General features: G+C 41.0%; 1 protein-coding gene across 1 annotated transcript in view; it reads right to left on the bottom strand.

The window, feature by feature from the left end:
* DLC1 (DLC1 Rho GTPase activating protein) overlaps positions 1–22,054 on the bottom strand; it is a 353,252-nt gene that overhangs the window by 11,304 nt on the left and 319,894 nt on the right. Inside the window, exons 6-11 of the mRNA XM_077815589.1 lie at positions 20,268–20,349; positions 8,478–8,541; positions 4,110–5,536; positions 2,620–2,796; positions 507–666; positions 85–283 (exon numbers count right to left, since the gene is read on the bottom strand). Of these exons, the coding sequence (XP_077671715.1) occupies positions 85–283; positions 507–666; positions 2,620–2,796; positions 4,110–5,536; positions 8,478–8,541; positions 20,268–20,349 (2,109 nt within the window). The remainder of the gene's footprint in view (positions 1–84; positions 284–506; positions 667–2,619; positions 2,797–4,109; positions 5,537–8,477; positions 8,542–20,267; positions 20,350–22,054) is intronic.

Below are 22,054 nucleotides of genomic sequence, written 5' to 3'. Positions count from 1 at the left end.
ACATTGTAGGAGTGCATATTTGGGAATATTTCTCTGAAACCAGGGCCCAATTTTCTGTCTCACCCTGGGAATCTGAGGACTTACATTGGTAGATCTGTAAGAACGTCTCAGAGAGTTTATTGGTCATGAGCGGCTCAGGTAGATCACGAAAGTACTGCTTTACCATGTCTGCCACATCATAAGCAGACTGGCCTTCATAGTTAACGCTGTCTGTTGAGCTCTCATTCATTTGGCGCAAAGCCTGGATTCTTGACTTGACTCCAGATTTCCTGAACAGTCCAACCTACATGTGTTTGCATATAAAAAAAAAAAAAAAAAAGAAGACATTAATCCACCAAGGAGGTGCCAAATCCTACAGTCCTATCCACTGACTTCAATGGGAATTGTGCTTGAATATGGCTAGAGTAAAAAAGAAATAAGGGCTTGAAGATCTGGCTCAAGAATAATAATCAATCAAGTGCTGGGATGGTAACAGCGTAGTGGAACGGCAGTGAAGTGAAACTAACCTGATCCAAACAGTGGCTGCGGAGGTACCGCATTGCTTGCTGAATGCTCTGTGGGAGAGGCTGCCCTGTACGCTGGACATTAATTGGCAGGGGAACTCCAAACACATTTCGGTCTTTATAATCTGGGACCTTAATCCTTTTCATAAACTTTGGTACAGCCCTATTTAAGCAGAGAGAATGAGAAGGAGAAAGCATAGCTGTTAGCACAGCATACACATCATTCCTAACCACACCCACCCACCCACCATCTTCTGGATTCCAGTAGCTGTAACATGCTAAAAAAATAAGTGAAATAGTATTCACTCTATTAAAGTCTTTCTATGTGAAAGCCTTAGCTGTAGCACTGAAAACATTTAATCTTTTCCAGAGAGGAAGGCGGGGGTAGAAATGGAGCATATCTATGTTAGGAAGGGGCTATATGTTGATTGCGAGCATTAATAGGTGGTGCTAGTCTATCAACTCCAGTACGACAAATGCTATGGGGTAGAACAAGAACCAGGATGAACTATAGTAGAGTCAAAATAAATCCCGTGGCCAACAACCCTTTATAATGTAGCTTCTTTAGGTCTCTCAAGAAAGATGGGCATGTGAACAATAACCTTTTTGTATGTCAACCACTCATTCTATAAAGCTCTCAAGCCAGGCTGACCGCCCACCCGTATGTGTAACAGCAGGAAGCTGATGTAATACATTTGAGTTTGTCAGCTAAAAATTTCAGTTCTTCAAATGACCTCTTTGAGGGACCCCCCTCCTTGCCAGGCCCCTATTTTCAATGAAAGGCCTTTCCATTTGCTTTTGACTCAGAGGAAAAATGTACCAGAGCTCAAAAGAATTATTTACTCTTGGAGTCTCAAGAGTGTTTTCTCAAATAAAAAAATCCTTTAGCGTCTGAAAGTGTTGACATCATCTCGCTAATGAAAGAGAAAGTTAATGTAGGATACAAAACTTCAGAGGACACAACAGTGTTAGAAAACAGGGAGACTTAACTATACAATGTATTATGCTTTTGGGGGATAGCGTGTTCTACAAAAAATAAAAAGAATCAAACTTTATTACACTATAGTTAAACATGGGGCACTATTGATATATGTGTGAATAATACTTGCTTTGTCAAAAAACACGCCAGCAGAATGTGAACGAACACATTACGATCCCCACCGAGAATCTGAAGCATGCAGGGATAACCGGTCAATACTTATTTCTGTCTTTCAGAACAAACAACTTCTGTATTTAGCATGGCTCACATAATAACAGCCTTTGAACAGGAGCTACTTTGATGTTGGAGTTAAATACTCAGCGTCCTGGAGTAAGCAGGAGGCCATAAGAACGAAGGGGGAAAAAAATATTGTACTTTTTGCTGCTTTAGGGTTGCACAGACTATGCAATACAGATATGGCAATAACAGGTTTTCTATTTCACTAATCTGACAAAAAAATATTGACTGGGTAACGAAAACCTGAAGCGGCTACAGGAAAACTCCGCGTTTTTTTCCAAACTTGCTGAATTTTTTTATTTTGTTTTTATAAATAACTTAACTGGATTTGGGTTTTTTGTTTAAAACAGAATGTATTCAGCATAAAAAAGGTTAGTGGTCAGATAGTGACACACTCAAAGTGATGGAAACTTACTCAGCTGAAGTGCCCTGGCATTAAATAAATGATATAAAGAAGAATACCAATGACGGAGAAAGGCAGAAGACTTTGAAGACAGTTTTCTGGTACCTTAAGATGTGCTGAAGTAGGTCTCCTTAAGTGCAAATTCTTTTAATACATGATTATTCCTTTGTGCTGTGAATGCTAGCTGGATTTTTCCCAACACAGCCAGCTCCTCTGTGTTTCATGAGCATCTGTATTGAAATGCACTCCCATGTCCCTCCCCGTTAATTGCAGCCACTCTCTGTGGCTCCCTCTTAATGAGCATCTGACACCCAATGACATTAAAACAAAGTGAAGGGTTAATGGGTTTAGTATTGTTCTCTGAGGCTAGAGCCCCCTAGGAGGGTGGCAGAATGTTAGATGCAAGTAAACAAACAGGGAAGATAGTTGGGGATTAGTGACATGTTTTCTGTATTCATTCATTACTGGCAAATCCCAAGGGTTTGAATGGTCCTTACCAGCTGAAGCCATGCTTATTGGAAGGTGTGTATTTCTCCAGGAGGGCAGTTAACTTCAAAAGAGAGTATTTCTGCAATAGGTTCATCTGTGCCACAGACTGGCTATTAATCTGTAATGACACAGAGCTCAAGCTGGGCCCGTGGGAGCTCTGAAAGCTGTGCCATCTCAGTTTATGCCTGCAGGAAAGGAGGGGAAAATAAAAAGCAATTTATTGAAGTGTCTTTGGAAGGTACATGTGGAAACCACAATGAAAGGATTCTCTCTAATGATGTGGAGAGCATACGTTCTAATGAGTGTATTTAAGAATGTGCCATTTAGAAGAACATTCCATTCCGTATTGACATTTCTGACAACATCTGGAAATTTTGCCTTATCTACTACATATCAGAAACTCCTAACTCCATATATATAGTAGATAAGGCAGAATTTCAGGTATTAATGTGGGAGCACACAACCTGGGCTGATTACTGTGATGTAGTTAGTGCTATCATGGCAATTTGCACAATATGGTACGAAGGGGCACTATGATGTTCAAAATATGGCACTTCCAACAAGTTGTAAAATGAAGGATTTGACCACATAGCCATGGTCTCTTTTGTGATGCTGTTTTGGAAAGAGCAGGGATACCACCACCAGTATCCTCTCTTATTTAAAATTCTGGCAATTACATTCTACATTTCCCACACACCCCAATTTCAGCTTGACAAGTTCTTCCTCACCCACACTCAAAAAACTATTTTAATGTTGCTGGTGAAGATGACTCTGACATTGCACTGCAGAAAGAGTTGCATTTCAGTGGTGGACACAACATTTTGAATAAACAAATACACTTTTTTAAAGTGGCTTGGTTGGAAACCATTCCAGATTAAAGGTGCTATAAAAATATTATCCTCGCCATTAATTTCTGAAACTGATATGTAAAAGTCACATATTTGCTTTAACCACCACAGTTACTTCTGTGCTAAGGCTTTAATTTGGTCTAGTGCAGCGGAGGGCAAACTATGGCCGGAGCGCTGGATCTGGCCCATCAGGGCTTTTAATCTGGCCTGTGGGATTGCCAGCCCTGTGGCATAGTGGGGCTAAGGCAAGCTCCCTGCCTGCCCTGGCCTCACACTGCTCCTGGAAGTGGCCGGTACCATGCCCCACCTCACTCCCAGGAGGTAAGTGGCGCCGGGCCGGAGCCCACATCCCAAACCTCTCCTGTACCCAGCACCCCAATCCCCTTCCCTAAGCCCCCTAACCCTTTGCTGCACCCCAAGCCCCTGCCCTGAGCCCCCTCCTGCACTCTGCACCCTTTCTGCACCCTAACCCCTTGCCCTGAGCCCCTTCCTGCACACCACACCTTCTCCCACACCCCGGACTCCCTCCTGCATCCCAACCCTGTGCCCCACCCCAGCATGACCCTGCATACAACTTCTCCACGCAGATGTAGCCCTTGGGCCAAAAAGTTTGCCCACCCCTGGTCTAGTGGAAGAAGCCTGTTACTGACCTGTTGGACCGTGTCAGTGATGCACCCACCCCAGAGTCCCTTCTGTCCTGCATTCCTGAGGGCTCTTCAGTCTCAGTCAAGGAATTTCCTGTACTGTCAAGGTCACTGGGGGTTGTTCGATCATTATCTACATCAAGGTGAATCTGCTTTGGAGAGGAAGGGCATGGGGAAACAGAATCTAGTGCTGAATCGGAGTCCCCTTCATCTGAAAACTTCTCTGACCACTGGTTCACTATTCTCTGCATCCCTTTTACATGGTACAGGATATCATCCAGCTCTGGAAAGATGTCTTCATTCTCAAGGTCTGCCAGGTCACCTGTACTGGAATACAGAATTGAACCTGGTACATTGTCATAAATGCTAAGGCGGCTGCCCACTGAGCTAGAGGAGTTGCGTCTTTTCCCAGTGCTCAGTTCCTTGGAGCTTTCTACACTGTTCTCCCTCCTGAGGGAGAGATGTCCATGTCCATGAAAGCTTCCAGTTCTCCAGTTCACTGAAGAGTTGCTCTCTGATGGGGAGAAGTTACCATTGGAGAGCGCTTTGGGAAAGGTGCCTGGCTTGTGGTCTTCAGGGATAAAAAACACAGTGTCTTCTGCAAAACTTCCCCTGTTCTTAAAGTTCTGCTCCATGACATCACTGAAGGTTGATTGGTTGAAGGGGTCGAAGCCTTCGAGGTACATTCCCACCCTTTTATTATATGCACTGAGGCTGCGTGTTCTTGTGACGGGGCTGGGTGTGCTGACAGCGCTGCTTGTCTCAGACTGACTGCCACTACTGCTGGTCTGGGTGGAATTGGAGACGCTCCTTTTTCGTACCATGGGGACGTTAATATGATTGCCATTGAGAGTAGAAATTTCCACACAGTTAAATTGTTTTAGCTTGTCCTCATCCAGGCCCTCTTTCAGGATGGGCCCACTGATAATAAGACCCAGTTTGGAAGGGGCTTTATTTTTGCCATGGTGAGAGCTCTTGATTTTCAGGCTCTCCATTCTCTTTAACAGGCTCTTCGTTTTAGACCTCGCATTCTTTTCATTAGCTTTCATGTTGAAGCTGAAGCTAGACAGCTCCTTAGGCGAGGGCAGGCTGCTGAAGGAGTCATCGTTTGTTATGAAGTTGCCTGATGAGCAAACGCTAACGACTGAGTTTGTTCTGGTGGTGGTTGCCTCACTCTGGGGGGTGACTTGGTGGCTACTGGTGCTGCTGGTGCTGTGAATGGAAGCTACCTCCTGACGCTCACTGAGGTCTGTCAGCACGCTTTCGTGGCTAGCTGCATTCGTCAGGAGAGGAGCTTCTGGGGATGAGGGATTCAAATCCTGTTTTAGAGGGAAGACGTCAAACTCCTCAAGCCTAGACCACCTCTTGCTGTCCCTCTGAAAAGTCCATTTACCACTTATTGCACAAGGCTCATCTTCATCGGAATCTTCACTCTGCGAGCAAAGAGAGCATCCATAAGGTATAATGGCAAACTGGTAGTGATGATGGCAAAGTCCTTTCAGTAAGTATACTTAAGTGTGTGATCTTGCTATCATTTAAGTTAATATCAAGACAGCCATGGGCTTCAATTAGAGCAAGACTGGGCCTTTGAAGCCAATCATAGGTCATTATAACACATAATATGCAATATATCTTAAGACTTATTTTTTTTTAAAAATAGATGAAATATATGTTTGAAGTTCATTTCAAAGCTGTCTTGCAGACATAAAGCAAACAGACCAAATAATATAATCTGCCTTAAATTGCTCTTTTCAACAAACCCCAGTATCTCTAGGCCTTTAATTAATTGGTCACAGTGGATACCCTTGAGATCAGTGGAAATTCCTGGCATGCATAAAATTTTAAACCGGAGTCAGTGAGGGGCAGGTCTCACTCTGGTCTCTCTACAATGTTACTCTGTTGAGCGTGGCTTTGTTTATATTCCTTTGCAATTAAGAGATGCTTCTCAGACATTCTCAATTGTAGTAGCTTAACTTCTTACACATCCTTGAAGCTTAAATGGTCTTATAACTGTGACTAATGAGATAGCAAGAGAACCTATTACACTGCTACAGTTTAATGCCTCCAGGCTCTTACCTGGTCCTTTCCTCCCCCATAACCCAGCAGCTGACACTAAGATTGTCCTGTGAAGTTTCTACTTCAGATTAGCTCCAGGCAATTTTAAACATTACTTCATAGATACTGAGCAGTAAAAGCCAGCAACAGTGTGTAACACAAGTAAATTGTCAGTAACCTCTCCACTGATTATATTTGATGTATGGGCAGTGCCTGAGGGTATGTTTCAGCATTGCCGCTTAAGCCTCAATCTTTTACTGCAAGGGAATGATCTTGTATGACCACCACACTTCTCTTCCATCTACATGGAGAAGATCATATGACACACAAGTTGGAAGACCAGAACTAAAAAGAGTACTATTTTAACACACCATAGCAATACAGGATACATCTTTGGTGCTAAACAAAGAACAAAATGTAAACTTGCCAAAGTTAGTTTTCTACATAGTTAATATGTGCCAAAGTTCCAGTTTGTTTAAACTGTTTTCCTTAAGAAGACAGAAAGTACCAAACAAAAAAACCAACACCACCATAACAAAACCAAAAACCCCACAGAAGCCATTACAGATACACGTATGTACAGCACATAGAGGACACACTGCACTCTGTGGTCCGGATGCTGAAACTTAAGATTCCATTCATGAGTGAGGAAACAATGGAGAAGTTTGCCTTGTTAATTAAACTGGGAAGTTTGCCTACAACAGGAAAATTACCTATGCCTGACAATGGGTGCCACTCAATTGGCATTGAACATGATTTGACTACAAGGGAAGTCCAAGAAAACAGTATTCATTCAGATGCACCCATTGCTGACACTGTCGGCAACAGGTAATTTTCCTCTTGTAAACAAGGCTTTAAGAGCCAAATCCTGGTCTTCGTTAAGTCAACAAAAGTGGAATTTGGCCCTATATTTGTATATTACTCTACTGATGCTTGAGTCAAAACCAGAAATAGGTCCAAACCAAAACATAAGATCCAGACTTTGTAGAAAATTAGGCCCATTTTTAACACAAATCTTGATCACTCCGTTGTTAATGAGGCTCAGAAACAAGAAAGAGACCTGATTTCAGGAAACAGAAATCTTCTGGAAGTCAGAAAACTTCATTATACATTTCTTATGTGTATGCTATCACAAAATGTTATCTTTCAGAACCTTCTTTGCTACATACCACAAATGGATGGGGGACGGGGGGCAGGGAGAAAGGAGACTGATCTTGGTAAACACCCTTAAGATTATTTGCAAGCATTCTTGTCATGAGAATGGCAGCACTGTATTGCATAAGTTTAGTCATCTTCATCTGCAGCTATTCACTTCCAGTGGACAGTCGTGACTACTGTTGACCTTTAGCAGGCAGACATGTTTTCAGACTGCTATCCAGCTGTTCAACTGAACTGAAGAGAAGTTCCTCCCCACATCTCCAAAAAACCTTTCACAATGCCTTTGCCCATCAATCAAGGACTTACGCCAGGGTATAATGTTTTATAATGCCAATTCCTTTATTTATATCTTACTATTAAAAATCAATAAGCACAACTAAACTTTTCATAAATACTATCATACCAAATCCAAACTAGAAATTCTATCATTGCTCATCTTGAATGGTAGTGGTCTTAGTTTAAGACTCACTGACTAATGAGACTGTCCTGAGCGAACAGCAGAGAAACTCTACAAACCATGCTGATTTCCTTACCAATGTGCTTCAAGCTTATTTAACAGTATTCTTCAGAGATTTTGCCTTAGTTTAGATTAGTATTTTAAACAGTGATTAAAAAGCCCCTGAGTAATGGGTCCAACTCTGCAAGCTGAGCATCTTTTGGGAAAGGTTGGGAATCCTCCGCTCCCTCTGAGCCTGCCTACATGAAAAAGCATTTTGGTGTTCTAACTTGGTTCTGAAGAGTCAGCTCAAGTTAGCTGAGATGATGATTTACTCTGGTCCATGCTGATTAGTCAGCACCATATGGGCTAACTGAGTCATCATCACAGCTGAACACGAGAGTGTGAATAGTTGACATAAGTGTACTGACAGGTCACAGTAGTTGAGAGTGCGCGACATCCGTGTCTCAGAGTGCGTAAAAGATTAAGCTGAATCAATGAGTGTATTCGCTTACAGGGCCAAATCCTGAAGTCCTTAATCAAAAGATCACAATGAAGAGTAAAGAGTGTTTTACCTGTGTAAGGATGCCAGATTTGGCCCAGGAACAATCTTGCGCTGCAGCTAAATTAGATGAACTACGAGATCATGTTCAGCTTTTTTTTTTTTTTAAATGGTTCTGTAACGTAGGATGTTAAAAACAAAACAAAAACAAAACACATCTTACCCTTTTTCTATGTGGACTAATTTCTAGCTTCATCACTGCACATTTGTTTAAAGTATTTAAGCGCCTGTGGAACAAAACAAAACACACCAAGTTAACAACAGCAGGCCTATGACTTTTGTGACGCTGGCTATTTCAATTAAAATGCCTTTGTGAAGGCTATCTCCAAACTCCTTTGCATACAAAGAGCCACAAGGGGAGCCTCAATTAGCAATTATGCTTAATTATTAACACATTACTTCATCTGAATTCTGGGTGAGAAGAGTAGGGGTAGAGGAACATTTACTAGTTTCCCTGGGTCTAGTCAAAGAGAGGGAAGTGAATAACTGAACAGTCCAAAGAGCGTAGAGACAGACCAAGTTTGAAAGTGCCTTTAAATTAATGAATTACTAATAATTATTGCTTAATATCAAATATCTTTTTACATATAATCCTGAAGCAAATTATCCCAACATACACAGAATAAGGTACAAAGAAAGTGCTTCTCTGCAACTGTGGGTGTAATGCAGCCTGCTGTTGCTTTAATTTTTTACCCTTCTAGTTGAAACCTCAAAGAGGAAAACTAATTTTCCACACATCAGGTGCCTATTTTGTTCCTCTGTGGTGTAACATAAATTACTTTCAAGACAGCCCCAGGACAACTCTACTAATCTGTTCAAAAAAAAAAAAAAAAAGAAGAAGAAAAAGAAAATCATAGACCTTGTTCTTCCTTCCAAGTCTGTACAGTTTCTTTCATATCTAAGACTGTGGCTCTCAAAATAAAAACAAACAAAATTCATTGCTGGGTAAGAGTACAGCAGCTATAATTAACCAGGCTCCCCATGAAATGCGCTTTTAAATTCATACTTTAAGGCATTACATGCATCTTTTTGTATAATCTTCTCTGGCTGGCTGCTGATCCAGTGCCCATTGAAGTCAATGGAGGTCTTTCCATTAAATTCAGTAGTGTTGAATCAGGCCCTGCGTGCATACAGTTCCAAGCAGAGTAATCTGACCTTTCTTAGTCCTCTGATAAATTAGGGCACTGAGTTCACTGAGAGCAGAATCAAGCATATAAACACTCCCAGTTTAAAATGTAGGTCTTTATTTTACAATGTTGACGTCTTTTAAGCTAAATTTGGAGAAGCTAATATACCCCTAGTTTCTCTTTTTTTTTAAAAAAAGAGAAACTAAAAGGAAAATCCTAGATACCTTTACGTATCAGTACTGAGTCTTGTTAATTTTATGTAATAACTTAGTAATGCCTAGAGGATGAACCACCAACCTCCTTCACTTTCTGCCCACCTTTTGCACAGACAAGGGTTTTTACACAGGGTTTGACCCGGCACTCACTGATGTTTATGGCAAAGCTTTTATTGGTTTCAGTTGTGAAGGATCAGGCCCTTAGGAAATGGAGGATCCAGTTACATGATAAAGATGAAACAAAGGTACAGAGCCTTGCTCAAAACTAAGGTCACACAGCAAGTAGGGGGCAGGACAATCTCCTCATTGTTCAATGGGTGGTCCTAGGCCCCGTTTCCAGTGCACTAGTCAGCCCCTGCTCTGAAGACAGAATTATTAATTTCCGTGTGTGCTTTCCTATGGCTCTCATCATTGTAGCATGAGAGAGCGTCTCTCAAACATTGCTATTTATTTTCACAACACCCCTACAAAACAAAGGAGTGGGATTATTCCCATTTACAAATGGGAAACTGGGAGTAGAACCCAGGTCTTGACTCTCAGTCCTGTGTCTCCTTGCAATAGACTGTCCTGTCTCCAAGTGACAAAGATTACAGTGCACACCACCATTCCAAAACATCACTCCATGTTGTCTTCAGAGTAATTATTCTGTCATGAAACTTGCGGAGTCTGATTCCACTGATACCAGCTTGACACTTGTATAACTTCATTGGCTTCCATGCAGTTACTCCTTATTGTGTAATGGAGAGCAGAATAAGGCTCACTGGTCTTTAGACAAGTATCAGAGGAAAGCTGACATTCTGGTGTGTGAGGCCTTACCAAATAGATATTGAGTCGGAGACCTAATACAACAGACCCTGAGGAGGGCCCTACACACATGAAAGTGTTTCTGCCTTAGAGTAAGATTCAGAACAATTTTGTCTGAAGAGTGTATTCAAATTTATTTTTAATTCCTCCTTCACACTCTCTCGCTGATCTCCTCTCAGAATGTTATAGGGGACATTTTTCTCTTGCAAAACATTGATGGGATATGTTGAGTCTCTTTTTTGGATAACCTGCATTGTGCTAATGTTATATATTCAGTGTAGTTTTTAAACTATCAACATGAAAGAAAAACAAAAAATGTAATGGAGTTGTTCACAAATAACTTTTACAACAGGGCTCAGCTATGTGATTGTGACTAACCCTCCTTTTTGGATTGCATAACAGCAATTGTTAATTTAATTTTGAAGAAAAATTAAAACCTTTCTTCAAAATATGAATTCCCAAGTGTTTAGTTGCAAAAAACCAAACTAAACTAGCTTTTTTAAAAGTATACCTGCCCTACTGTGAATAAAATGTTAATTACTCAAAACACAGGTCACGGTATATCTTCCAGAGGAGTAAACACTATTTGGCTTTTCTTTAACTTTTGATTTATAATTTGGAACTCCTGGGCCTCAATCCAAGGCATACTAAACTTGGCCTTCAGTTCTGTTTCATGTAACAATTTGTGAATTTTACAGTATTGAAGCATTTGCCTCATACAGCAAAGAAGCTGCCACTGAGTCCCCATATCAGGTTTTATCTATTTCCAGACTGTTGCATTTAACTAGCCTGACCACTTTGATCTGTCAGGGGAAAAACATATTTAGGGCCTGCCTGATAAGTGACTCTTTGATTTCACAAAGATTATATTGTAGCCTGCCCTCCCCCTCATTTAAAATACAACCCTTGAACAGCTGAATGAGATAAGCGTAGAGACTATTTCTACAGAGATCCTTTTAAAAAACAACAAAACCTCCAACCCCTCACAAACACAAATAAGAAAGCAAGTTAAGATCATCCCTTTATGAATGAGATCAGTTACAGGAACAACCAGGCATGTAAAGATTCCATTTCAGATCTGACATGTTTTCATTATAAAAACAGTTTCCTTTTGAAAATCTAAATGCTCTACAGAGATGTCTCAGATCTGTGTGTTTCATTTAACAGTCCCATAATCACACCTCCAGCTTGTTTATACAGGGCGAGACACTGAAACCTTTAATCATGTTGCATAGTGGTGCCTTACTCTAGAAGTAGTTCCACTGAATGAATATTATATATAAATACACACGCACACACCCATCCACCCACCCACCCCTATTCAGGTTACAAAAACCAAACACTCAACGGTATGAAATGCTGGGATTAATGTTGCCTTTGCAACCTTAATTCAGCCCCCATATGTATATGTATTATATGATCACATACTATTTTTCCATAGGACCCCTGTCTCATTCAGTGCATAAGATGGATGGTGCTCAATTAATGAGCAGCTAGTCAGTATTTTGTTTTGTCCTTATTATTCAATGTGTGGCCTTAGGTCTTATTTCCTGCACACTATTCAGAATTATTTGCCAGAAGCTGGGAATGGGCGATGGGATGGATCACTTGATTACCTGTTCTGTTCATTCCCTCTGGGGTACCTGGCATTGGCCACTGTCAGAAGACAGGATACTGGGCTAGACAGACCTTTGGTCTGACCCAGTATGGCCGTTCTTGTGTTCTTATTAATTTCCTCATGGACTTTTCTATGGCTCTCATTACTATAGCATCTGACAGGTTTCAGAGTAGCAGCCGTGTTAGTCTGTATCCGCAAAAAGAAAAGGAGTACTTGTGGCACCTTAGAGACTAACACATTTATCTGAGCATAGGCTTTTGTGAGCTACAGCTCACTTCATCGGATGCATGCAGTGGAAAATACAGTGGGGAGATTTTATATACACGGATTTTATATACACTCTCGTTACAGTGTGTACGGTAACACCCATTGTTTCATGTTCTCTGTGTATATAAAATCTCCACTCTGTATTTTCCACTGCATGCATCTAATGAAGTGAGCTGTAGCTCACGAAAGCTTATGCTCAAATAAATGTGTTAGTCTCTAAGGTGCCACAAGTACTCCTTTTCTTTTTGCGGATACAGACTAACAAGGCTGCTACTCTGAAACTGGTCATTATGCAAGGCACTGAATTTAGCCATATGGAGTGGAAACCCATCAACTTCATGAAAAAACTCGTACAGATACAGACAGACATCATCTTCCTTTCCAAATGCAAACAGATGGACATCATACCAAAAGGACTGAGGTAAAAAAATCCATTATAATCTACATACCACACAGGACTATGCTGACAGATTGTGCCACACACTCTCAAAGAAACTGCGGAACCACCTGATCAACATCCTGTACAGCAAACAGGGAAAGATTAAGAATGAGCTCTCAAAACTGGATACTCTCATAAAAAACCAACCTTCCACACAAACTTCCTCATGGCTGGACTTTACAAAAACTAGACAAGCCATTTACAACACACACTTTACTTCTCTACAAAAGAAAAAGGACACTAAACTATCTAAACTACTACATGCCACAAGGGGCCACAACAGTGGTTCCCTTAACCCACCCAGCAATATTGTTAATCTATCCAGCTATACTCTTAGCCCAGCAGAAGAATTTGTCCTATCTCGGGGCCTCTCCTTCTGCCCCTCCATCCCTACGAACGTGCGGTGGACTAGAATCCTATTTTCGACGTCTCCGACTCAAGGAATATTTCCAACACACCTCTGAACAGCATACTAACCCACACAGACCTTCCTACCAACACTACAAAAAGAAGGATTCTGGGTCGACTCCTCCTGAAGGTCGAAACAACAGACTGGACTTCTACATATAGAGTGCTTCCGCCGACGTGCACGGGCTGAAATTGTGGAAAAGCAGCATCACTTGCCCCACAACCTCAGCCGTGCAGAACACAATACAATCCACAGCCTCAGACACAACTCTGACATAATAATCAAGAAGGCTGCCAAAGGAGGTGCTGTCATCATCTCGAACAGGTCGGAACACGAACAAGAGGCTGCTCGGCAGCTCTCCAGCACCACATTCTACAAGCCATTACCTTCTGATCCCACTGAGGGTTACCAAAAGAAACTACAGCATCTGCTCAGGAAACTCCCTGAAAAAGCATAAGAAGAAATCTGCACAGACACACCCCTGGAATCCCAACCAGGGGTATTTTATCTGCTACCCAAGATCCATAAACCTGGAAATCCTGGGCACCCCATCATCTCAGGCATTGGCACCCTGACAGCAGGATTGTCTGGCTATGTAGACTCCCTCCTCAGGCCCTACGCTACCAGCACTCCTAGCTATCTTCGAGACAACACTGACTTCCTGAGGAAACTACAATCCATCAGTGATCTTCCTGAAAACATCATCCTAGCCACTATGGATGTAGAAGCCCTCTACACCAACATTCCACACAACGATGGACTACAAGCCGTCAGGAACAGTATCCCCGATAATGTCACGGCAAACCTGGTAGCTGAACTTTGTGACTTTGTCCTCACCCATAACTATTTCACATTTGGGGACAATGTATATCTTCAAATCAGCGACACTGCCATGGGTACCCGCATGGCCCCACAGTATGCCAACATTTTTATGGCTGACTTAGAACAACGCTTCCTCAGCTCTCGTCCCCTAATGACTCTACTTGCGCTACATTGATGACATCTTCATCATCTAGACCCATGGAAAAGCAGCCTTTGAGGAATTCCACCATGATTTCAACAATTCCATCCCACCATCAACCTCAGCCTGGACCAGTCCACACAAGAGATCCACTTCGTGGACACTACGGTGCTAATAAGCAATGGTCACATAAACACCACCCTATACCGGAAACCTACTGACTGCTATATTTACCTGCATGCCTCCAGCTTTCATCCAGACCACACCACACGATCCATTGTCTACAGCCAAGCTCTACAATACAAGCGCATTTGCTCCAACGCCTCAGACAGAGACAAACACCTACAAGATCTCTATCAAGCGTTCTTACAACTACAATACCCACCTGCTGAAGTGAAGAAACAGATTGACAGAGCCAGAAGTTACCTACTATGGGACAGGCCCAACAAAGAAAACAACAGAACGCCACTAGCCATCACTTTCAGCCTCCAACTAAAACCTCTCCAGCTCATCATCAAGGATCTACAACCTATCCTGAAGGAGGACGCATCACTCTCACAGATCTTGGGAGACAGGCCAGTCCTTGCTTCCAGACAGCCCCCCAACCTGAAGCAAATACTCACCAGCAACCACACAACAAAAACACTAACCCAGGAACCTATCCTTGCAACAAAGCCCGTTGCCAACTGTGTCCACATATCTATTCAGGGGACACCATCACAGGGCCTAATCACATCAGCCACACTATCAGAGGCTCGTTCGCCTGCACATCTACCAATGTGATATATGCCATCATGTGCCAGCAATGCCCCTCTGCCATGTACATTGGTCAAACTGGACAGTCTCTACGTAAAAGAATAAATGGACACAAATCAGACGTCAAGAATTATAACATTCAAAAACCAGTCGGAGAACACTTCAGTCTCTCTGGTCACTTGATTACAGACCTAAAAGTGGCAATACTTCAACCCAAAAAAAAAAAAAAAACCTTCAAAAACAGACTCCAATGAGAGACTGCTGAATTGGAATTAATTTGCAAACTGGACACCATTACATTAAGCTTGAATAAAGACTGGGAGTGGATGTGTCATTACACAAAGTAAAACTATTTCCCCATGTTTATTCTCCTCCCCCCCCTCACTGTTCCTCACAGGTTCTTGTCAACTGCTGGAAATGGCCCACCTTGATTATCACTACAAAAGGTTCCCCCCACCCCCATCCTCCTCTCTCACCTGCTAATAATAGCTCACCTTACCTGATCACTCTTACAGTGTGTAAGGTAACACCCATTGTTTCACGTTTTCTGTGTATATAAATTCTCCCCACTGTATTTTCCACTGCATACATCCGATGAAATGAGCTGTAGCTCACAAAAGCTTATGCTCAAATAAATTTTTTAGTCTCTAAGGTGCCACAAGTACTCCTTTTCTTTTTATAGCATCCGAATCTGTCTCAAACATTTAATATTTATTTTCACAACACCCCTATAAACCGAGGGGGTGGTATTCTTCCCCTTTACAGATGGGGAACTGAGGCACAACAAGATTAAGGTTAAAAAAAGAGTGTCCACTAATTTGGGGGGACCAAATTTGAGATACTTAGGACCTGATTTTTTCAGAGTACTTAGCATTAGAGCATTGAAACACATTGCCAGTGCGTTTCACAGGTATCTGATGACAGCAGAGGTGTGGGGAGACTCGGAAATAATGGGTTCTGTTCCAAGCTCTAGAGGGAAATGTTCTCTAGTGAGCACAGACTCTTCCGACTGTTCTCCCCTGTATAGACCTCTTCTGCCTCATCACTTCCAACGTGCCCCTCCCCTCACAATCTTCTCCCCTCGCCCCCATCCCAATCTCCTTACTCAACCATTCCCAATCCCTCCTGGCTTCTTGTCCTCAATCTTCCTAGCCAGACCCAGTTTTCCCCCTTCTAGATCCTCATCCAATCGGTCTCTCTTTTCTCCCTCTTGGCCTTTAGTTGTCCAACCCCCCAGCCTACAAAAATACTTCTTGGATATTGAGCATTTAAATCCTTTAGGCACACTCAGCCATAAGGTTTAATAAATTGCTGCTGGGCCAAATTCTGCCCTCAGTGATGTTTATGAATAGTGTAATTGAGGGCAAAATTTGGCCCACTACTCTGTGTTAAAGTAGTGGTTCCCAGTCATTAATACAGTATGCTTAAATCCTGGTACTTCACATTTTTGTGATTGGGATTTAATCTTTTCCACCATACCTCGATGAGTCTCTATGCTGGGTCATCATGTGCCTCCACTGCCTGCCTGCTTCCCATTCATTTGTGCGTACTCTAACCTGCAATGGTGGTTGGGTAGACTCCAAACTCAAAGCTCAAAGGAGCTGCAAGCACTAGTCATGTTGGTCTGCTACAATAATCTTAGTTGGCTCAGAAGTCTGGGAGCCCCAGGGTGTAAGTATGTTCCAATCTCTCTTATGCAGCTATGCCTGTGTGTAGCCACTACGGTGGCGGTGCTTTAGAAACCCCCAAAATGAGACACAGATTAGACAGGATTTCCATAAGAGTCTGCTACAAAATTTGTACTTCGGTAGCAACATCCTTTAGGACGAGCATGTTTCAGGACCTTGTTTCATACACACATTGTATGCCCAGTAGCCCTTTGAAGATAAATTCCTAGTCACTACTCTACAGAGCTTCTTAAGAAACAAACAAACAGGGCTTTGCAGACAGTAACCACCTGAAGCATCCCTGGCAGATTAGGATATAATCCCTGATGTTATCTGCTAACCATATGTTTCATGATCAGTAACAGACTGTTTTCTAATTATTTCCACTGTGTTGCTATTAAGTATCATGAGCACTGTATGCTATCTCTATAATCTTGATTTTATCTGGTGGTTTATATTGTTCAGGGAAGCTAGTAACACAGGAACAACATTCAACCTTTCCACTAAAAAACACTAACGTTCAGGTTTGAGCAGCATATACAAATTAGAGATCTGTCCAAATGATAAAATTGGGATCTGAAACTGGGCCTCCCTTAAATTTGGAAGTGTTTGGATCCGGGGATTTGGTTTGGACCCATTCCTGCGAAAATGTCAATATTGGGCACAATTTAAAGAGATAGTTTTTAAAAACTTGGATGCTTGACTTAACACTGGGGACGTAAGCCCCTATTTAGGCAACTAATTCGATGGCCTGATTTTCAGAGGTGCTTAGCACCTGCAGATCCCACTAAATTTGTGCAGGATGGGGCCCTTAGATTGTAAACTATATGGGGGCGGGGCCTTTTCTTCATACCCAGCTGTAAATCACTAATCTTTAGTGTATACAGATAATAATGCCTCCCTTTGAAGTAAGGCAAGTATTATATATTTTCAGAGTGAAGTGTTTACCAAAAGTTTTCCAGCAAACATTTAACACCATACTCCTTGACTTCTCTTCATGTTATAGTTTTCAATAGGGAATAATATTTATACAATCAGTCTGTGATTAAAGTTTTGCTGGTGGTTTTCCCTGCTCACATTATAAATTGCTGTTTATTAAATTGCGTGTCCCTGTTCTTTGGGTAAGAGAGTTATTTGAAATGCTGCATTAAATGACGTATAATTCTGATCACTTCTACTGTACGCGTTTTCAAAATGTATGTTCTGATTTAATTTCTCTGTAAAATGTGCAATAAGCATAAGAAGATAACAAGGATTGCTAGTAGCACATCAGTTGACATGGAGAGTTATATTCTCAGCCCAGGGCACAAGAAGTCTCACACACGCACACCTTCCATTACTTTGTTACTGTCAATTGCATTTGGGTGTTAACTGAACATTGTGCTAAAAATGCAAGAGAATTCCCAACTACCAAGATTTTCAGCCAAGATCTAGTGACAGATTTATAGCTCTGTGACAACAGCTGTAAGCCCTTTCCTAAATTAATTATAATGTTTACAAAGTGTCTTTAACATCAGTCAAAATAAATGCAAAAAGCATGAAGAAATATAGCACATTAATTCCAAACCACATTAGCTAGAGGTAGTCTAGCCAAAGATATTTAATTGACTTAACAAAATTTAACCAAGAGTGTATGATGGAACCCTAAAGGAATACAGAATTTGATAACCTATTAATATGGGGCAATATTTATAAAGGATATGTAGCCAAATTCTGATTTCAGAGTTGTTCCATGGAGTTATTTGGTTTTATTTCATGGTTAGTAGAGTCTGAATATGTCCCCCAAAATTTTAAACTTAAATCAAAAACATTCTTCATTTGTACAATACTGCCAGATCAATCACAATGGCTTCAAAACCATGTTATAGCCTTCAAAAACTCTGTCCTTGGTTTCACTGTTGTATATAGTAATACCATTAGGCTAATAAGCAAATTATATTGTATATTATATTTTGAAGACTAAAGCAAATTAGCTATTTTACAACAAACAGCCATATAAAACAGTGGATACTTTTGCAAAACAATAAGTCTTCTTGAGTTGGTTTTGTGATCAGAAGGCTGTTTTGTCAGATTCCATTTCCTGAAGACTTGTAACTTATCCTTAAGGTAGAAGGCTACAAAAGCAGAACCTAAAACTTTACGGATCACATGAGCAGGGAATGTCATAGCTTAATACAGAAAATAGTCTTACTTTCATTCAGTGAGAGAGAGAAACGCTTTCCTGCCCCCCACATAAATAAATAAATAAATAAAAATCCAGGTTAAGATAATACTTAAGCAAGAGAGTGTTGAATTCAAAATACATTGGTTTGGCTACATTTTTTTTTCCTGGCAAGGAAAGACTATATTTCTGGGAATTTTTTTTTTTTTTTTTTAAAAACCACATCACTGTGCTTTCTGTTAAATGGCCTGACGGGTTACAGAGCATATAAATGAGCATTTGAAATGCAGTATATTGCATACTGTGTGTGAACTTTTCACTTTCATGACATTATCTATCCTCAATGAATGTGAAATGAACTTAATTTTCCTTTTCTGTGTCTCAGCTTAAATCATTTTAGATATTTCTGAAGTACTTTCTATTCTAGCTGGTGCCTTTTTCTCTCCCCTGTGCTGGAAGGACAGCATAGAATTGCACCAAAGTTACAAACTTCTCTTCAGGACTTGGTTTTAACTCTGTAGAGGCTGATGACATATGCACGTATTGGCCTACAGTGTTCATTTGACTAGAATGCTGGAAAGCTGCAGTAGTGAAAGGCAGGAGTAGAAAAAATTACCAGGACTTACTTTTATTTAGCTCGAGGCAGATATGAAAGATGAGTGATCGGGCGCTACCCCAATGCAAGAAAGTGAAATCTTATACTGGAGAATGGAATTGTGTTGTAGTAGCCAGGCAAAGTACTAACAAACTTCAACAGGACTTTATTTTTTTTAAAGTGGAAACCTCTTTTCCAAGCTGCTGCTGCACCCTCAGTAGCTCTCCCTCAGCCTCTTCAACTCCTCCCCCCTCCTTCCTGTTCTTTCAGACTCCGAACAGCCAGTGCTCCCAATTCTAGTAATTGCAAGCAACAACTAAACACCACAAATTGGTTTTTAACTGTGTCAGACTAAGACGTTGTAACAGGGTGGTTGGCTTTGTAGTCTAGAATACGTAAGGCAGAATTGCTAATGCCTTACTCATTCTGGTGATCAGTTACTTGCATGAGTGGTCAAGCCGAGTTTAGTAGGACTACTTGTGTAAGTAACTGCTCACCAATGTGAGTAAGGGATTAGCAATCTGTCTGGGATTAGCAGTAGCACAGTTCTCAGAAAATCATCCCTGTTCACATTTGGGATGGACACCATGATACAGCGATGTTAGCAACAACCCTGTTTAAACACAGTTTTAGCCAGCATAGTTCTGATTCTGCTGCGGCTTAATAATTCAAGAAGAGGTAGTCAAATCAAACAAGGAATTAAAAAGACTGGGAAATATTTATCATGAAGATGGCCACTAGTTGCTTTTCAGCACTTTTCTTTAAAATAAAAAACCCAAACATATTTATATGACTTTTTTAAATTAAGATATTCTGGCCATGGCTACTGGATAACAAAAGTCCTCAAAGAGATTATTAATTAGTAAATGATTCAGTTGAGGTTATTCTTATCCCACATAAAGTGCTTTCTTGCAAAACAATATATTTCACTTACCTGCATAAGGCCTCAATGGCATCTCTGTCCAGAAAGTCATGCTCTCGCTTGACTAAAGTGATGTCAATGGGAAAAAGGAGATCTGAAGGAAACAAGAGAGATGGACAATCAAAAAGAACCTTATTCCCAAAATTTACTCATTTCAAAGCAGCCAGCTGTCTCAGAGTCAGCTCACTAAGATGCAGGCAACCAGCTCCTCCAAGATAAATTGCATGTCTTACCATTTCAAATGCCAGAAAGATATTTACTCCTCGTGTAGAAACTTTTGCATGTAGCTCTGATAACTGATATAAGTTCACGTGCGTCACGGAAAAAATATTGAGCAAAGCACAGATGAAACAAGGAAAGAGAGGCAGCAACAAGCTGAATGCAGCCATCTGCCTGTCGTCAAAAGCTGCAATTGAGTCAAGCTAGCCTAGTTTAAAACAAATATTAGCACTTTGATCAAGCTTGTATACTTCACATTAAAGCAAAAGGTCATCAAAATCAAAATCTCTGGAAAACAATCAAACTCAAAATCTCTGGCTTTTAATCAAGCAATTTAATAGTCTGTCACTGTTACGACATTAAGAAGATAGGAACTGAAATTAAAAAAAACCAAACTGCTAAGAGCCCTATGCTGTTTTCATTCCCTAAAAGATTGTTTAGATAAACACTTTGGAAGAGCAAGGAGGAGGAAACAATGTTGGCAGTGTGCTGGAAATTTACTACAGCTCTGAAACAGCACCCAAATATTATTTACTGTCCTCCACAGATTCCTGAATGTCACAAGTCCTGATCCTGGATTCCTTGCACAGCCAAAATTCCCACTGAAGCCACTGAAAGTTCTGAGTATTCAAGTAATGTATGAACAGGGGCTAAAGCTACTGCTGCAGCTGTATTGCCTTTCTGACCACACAGATTTTGTAGAATAAGGAAAAGCAATTTTGTGTACAAACAATTTCCTAGAGATTCTGCATAACAATAAAGCATGATCAAAATGACCCTCAAAAGCACTAAGTTGCCTAAGAATCCAAACTTTCCAAATGTAAATCCCTGCCCCCTGGATTTTGACAGTATTGAATCTACAGTCCCCAAGCACATGTCCCAAGAAAGTATGTTCTTCGCACTGTGTCAGCGCCAAAAGAGAGGAAACATAATAGAAGGAAATTTCATTTCTAAACAGGCAAACAAAAAAATTGCCAACCGCTGTCTTTGCGACTGCTATTATTTTCTCACATTGCCAATGCAGCTGCAAATTAAAGCTCAAATGGATCATTTTTCAAGAGGGCCAGTTTAGCACTGGCTTCAATTTCCTACCATTATTCTCTGTAAATAGTGGATTGTCTATATACAGTGTTAAAACTAACAGCTGGGGATTTGGTTTTATGAATAAGAAGAGGCAGCTATGACAGTGCTTCGTAACTTTGCTAGGATGCAAATAACTTTTATAAACAAAAACCAGACAAAACCAAGGACTTTCACTGCATCTTTTTAAAAACAGACTTTGCATTTTAGTGAAAACCAGACGTAGCTTAAAAACGCTAAGCCAAATCCTGAGGTGCTTATCAGACAAAACTGCCAGTGAAGTCAGAGTTTTGCTGGAGTAAGGACTTTGAAGAAGCGGTGACCTAGAGTAATCCCTCCCTCAAACATACTGGCATTGAGAGTCTTGGGAATTGAAAAATCTCCTCAGGGTTTTATCTTTAAATTAGTGTGCGTGCGTGCACTCTCTCAACCCCACAGAATGAACCCTGTCCCCCAAAACCAACTCATGCCAGAAAACACACAGGAAGCAAGGACCATCC

This window comes from Eretmochelys imbricata, chromosome 4 (assembly GCF_965152235.1).
Source record: "Eretmochelys imbricata isolate rEreImb1 chromosome 4, rEreImb1.hap1, whole genome shotgun sequence".
In the NCBI taxonomy this organism is placed as follows: Eukaryota; Metazoa; Chordata; order Testudines; family Cheloniidae; genus Eretmochelys; species Eretmochelys imbricata.
This window is presented reverse-complemented; position numbering and strand designations above follow the sequence as displayed.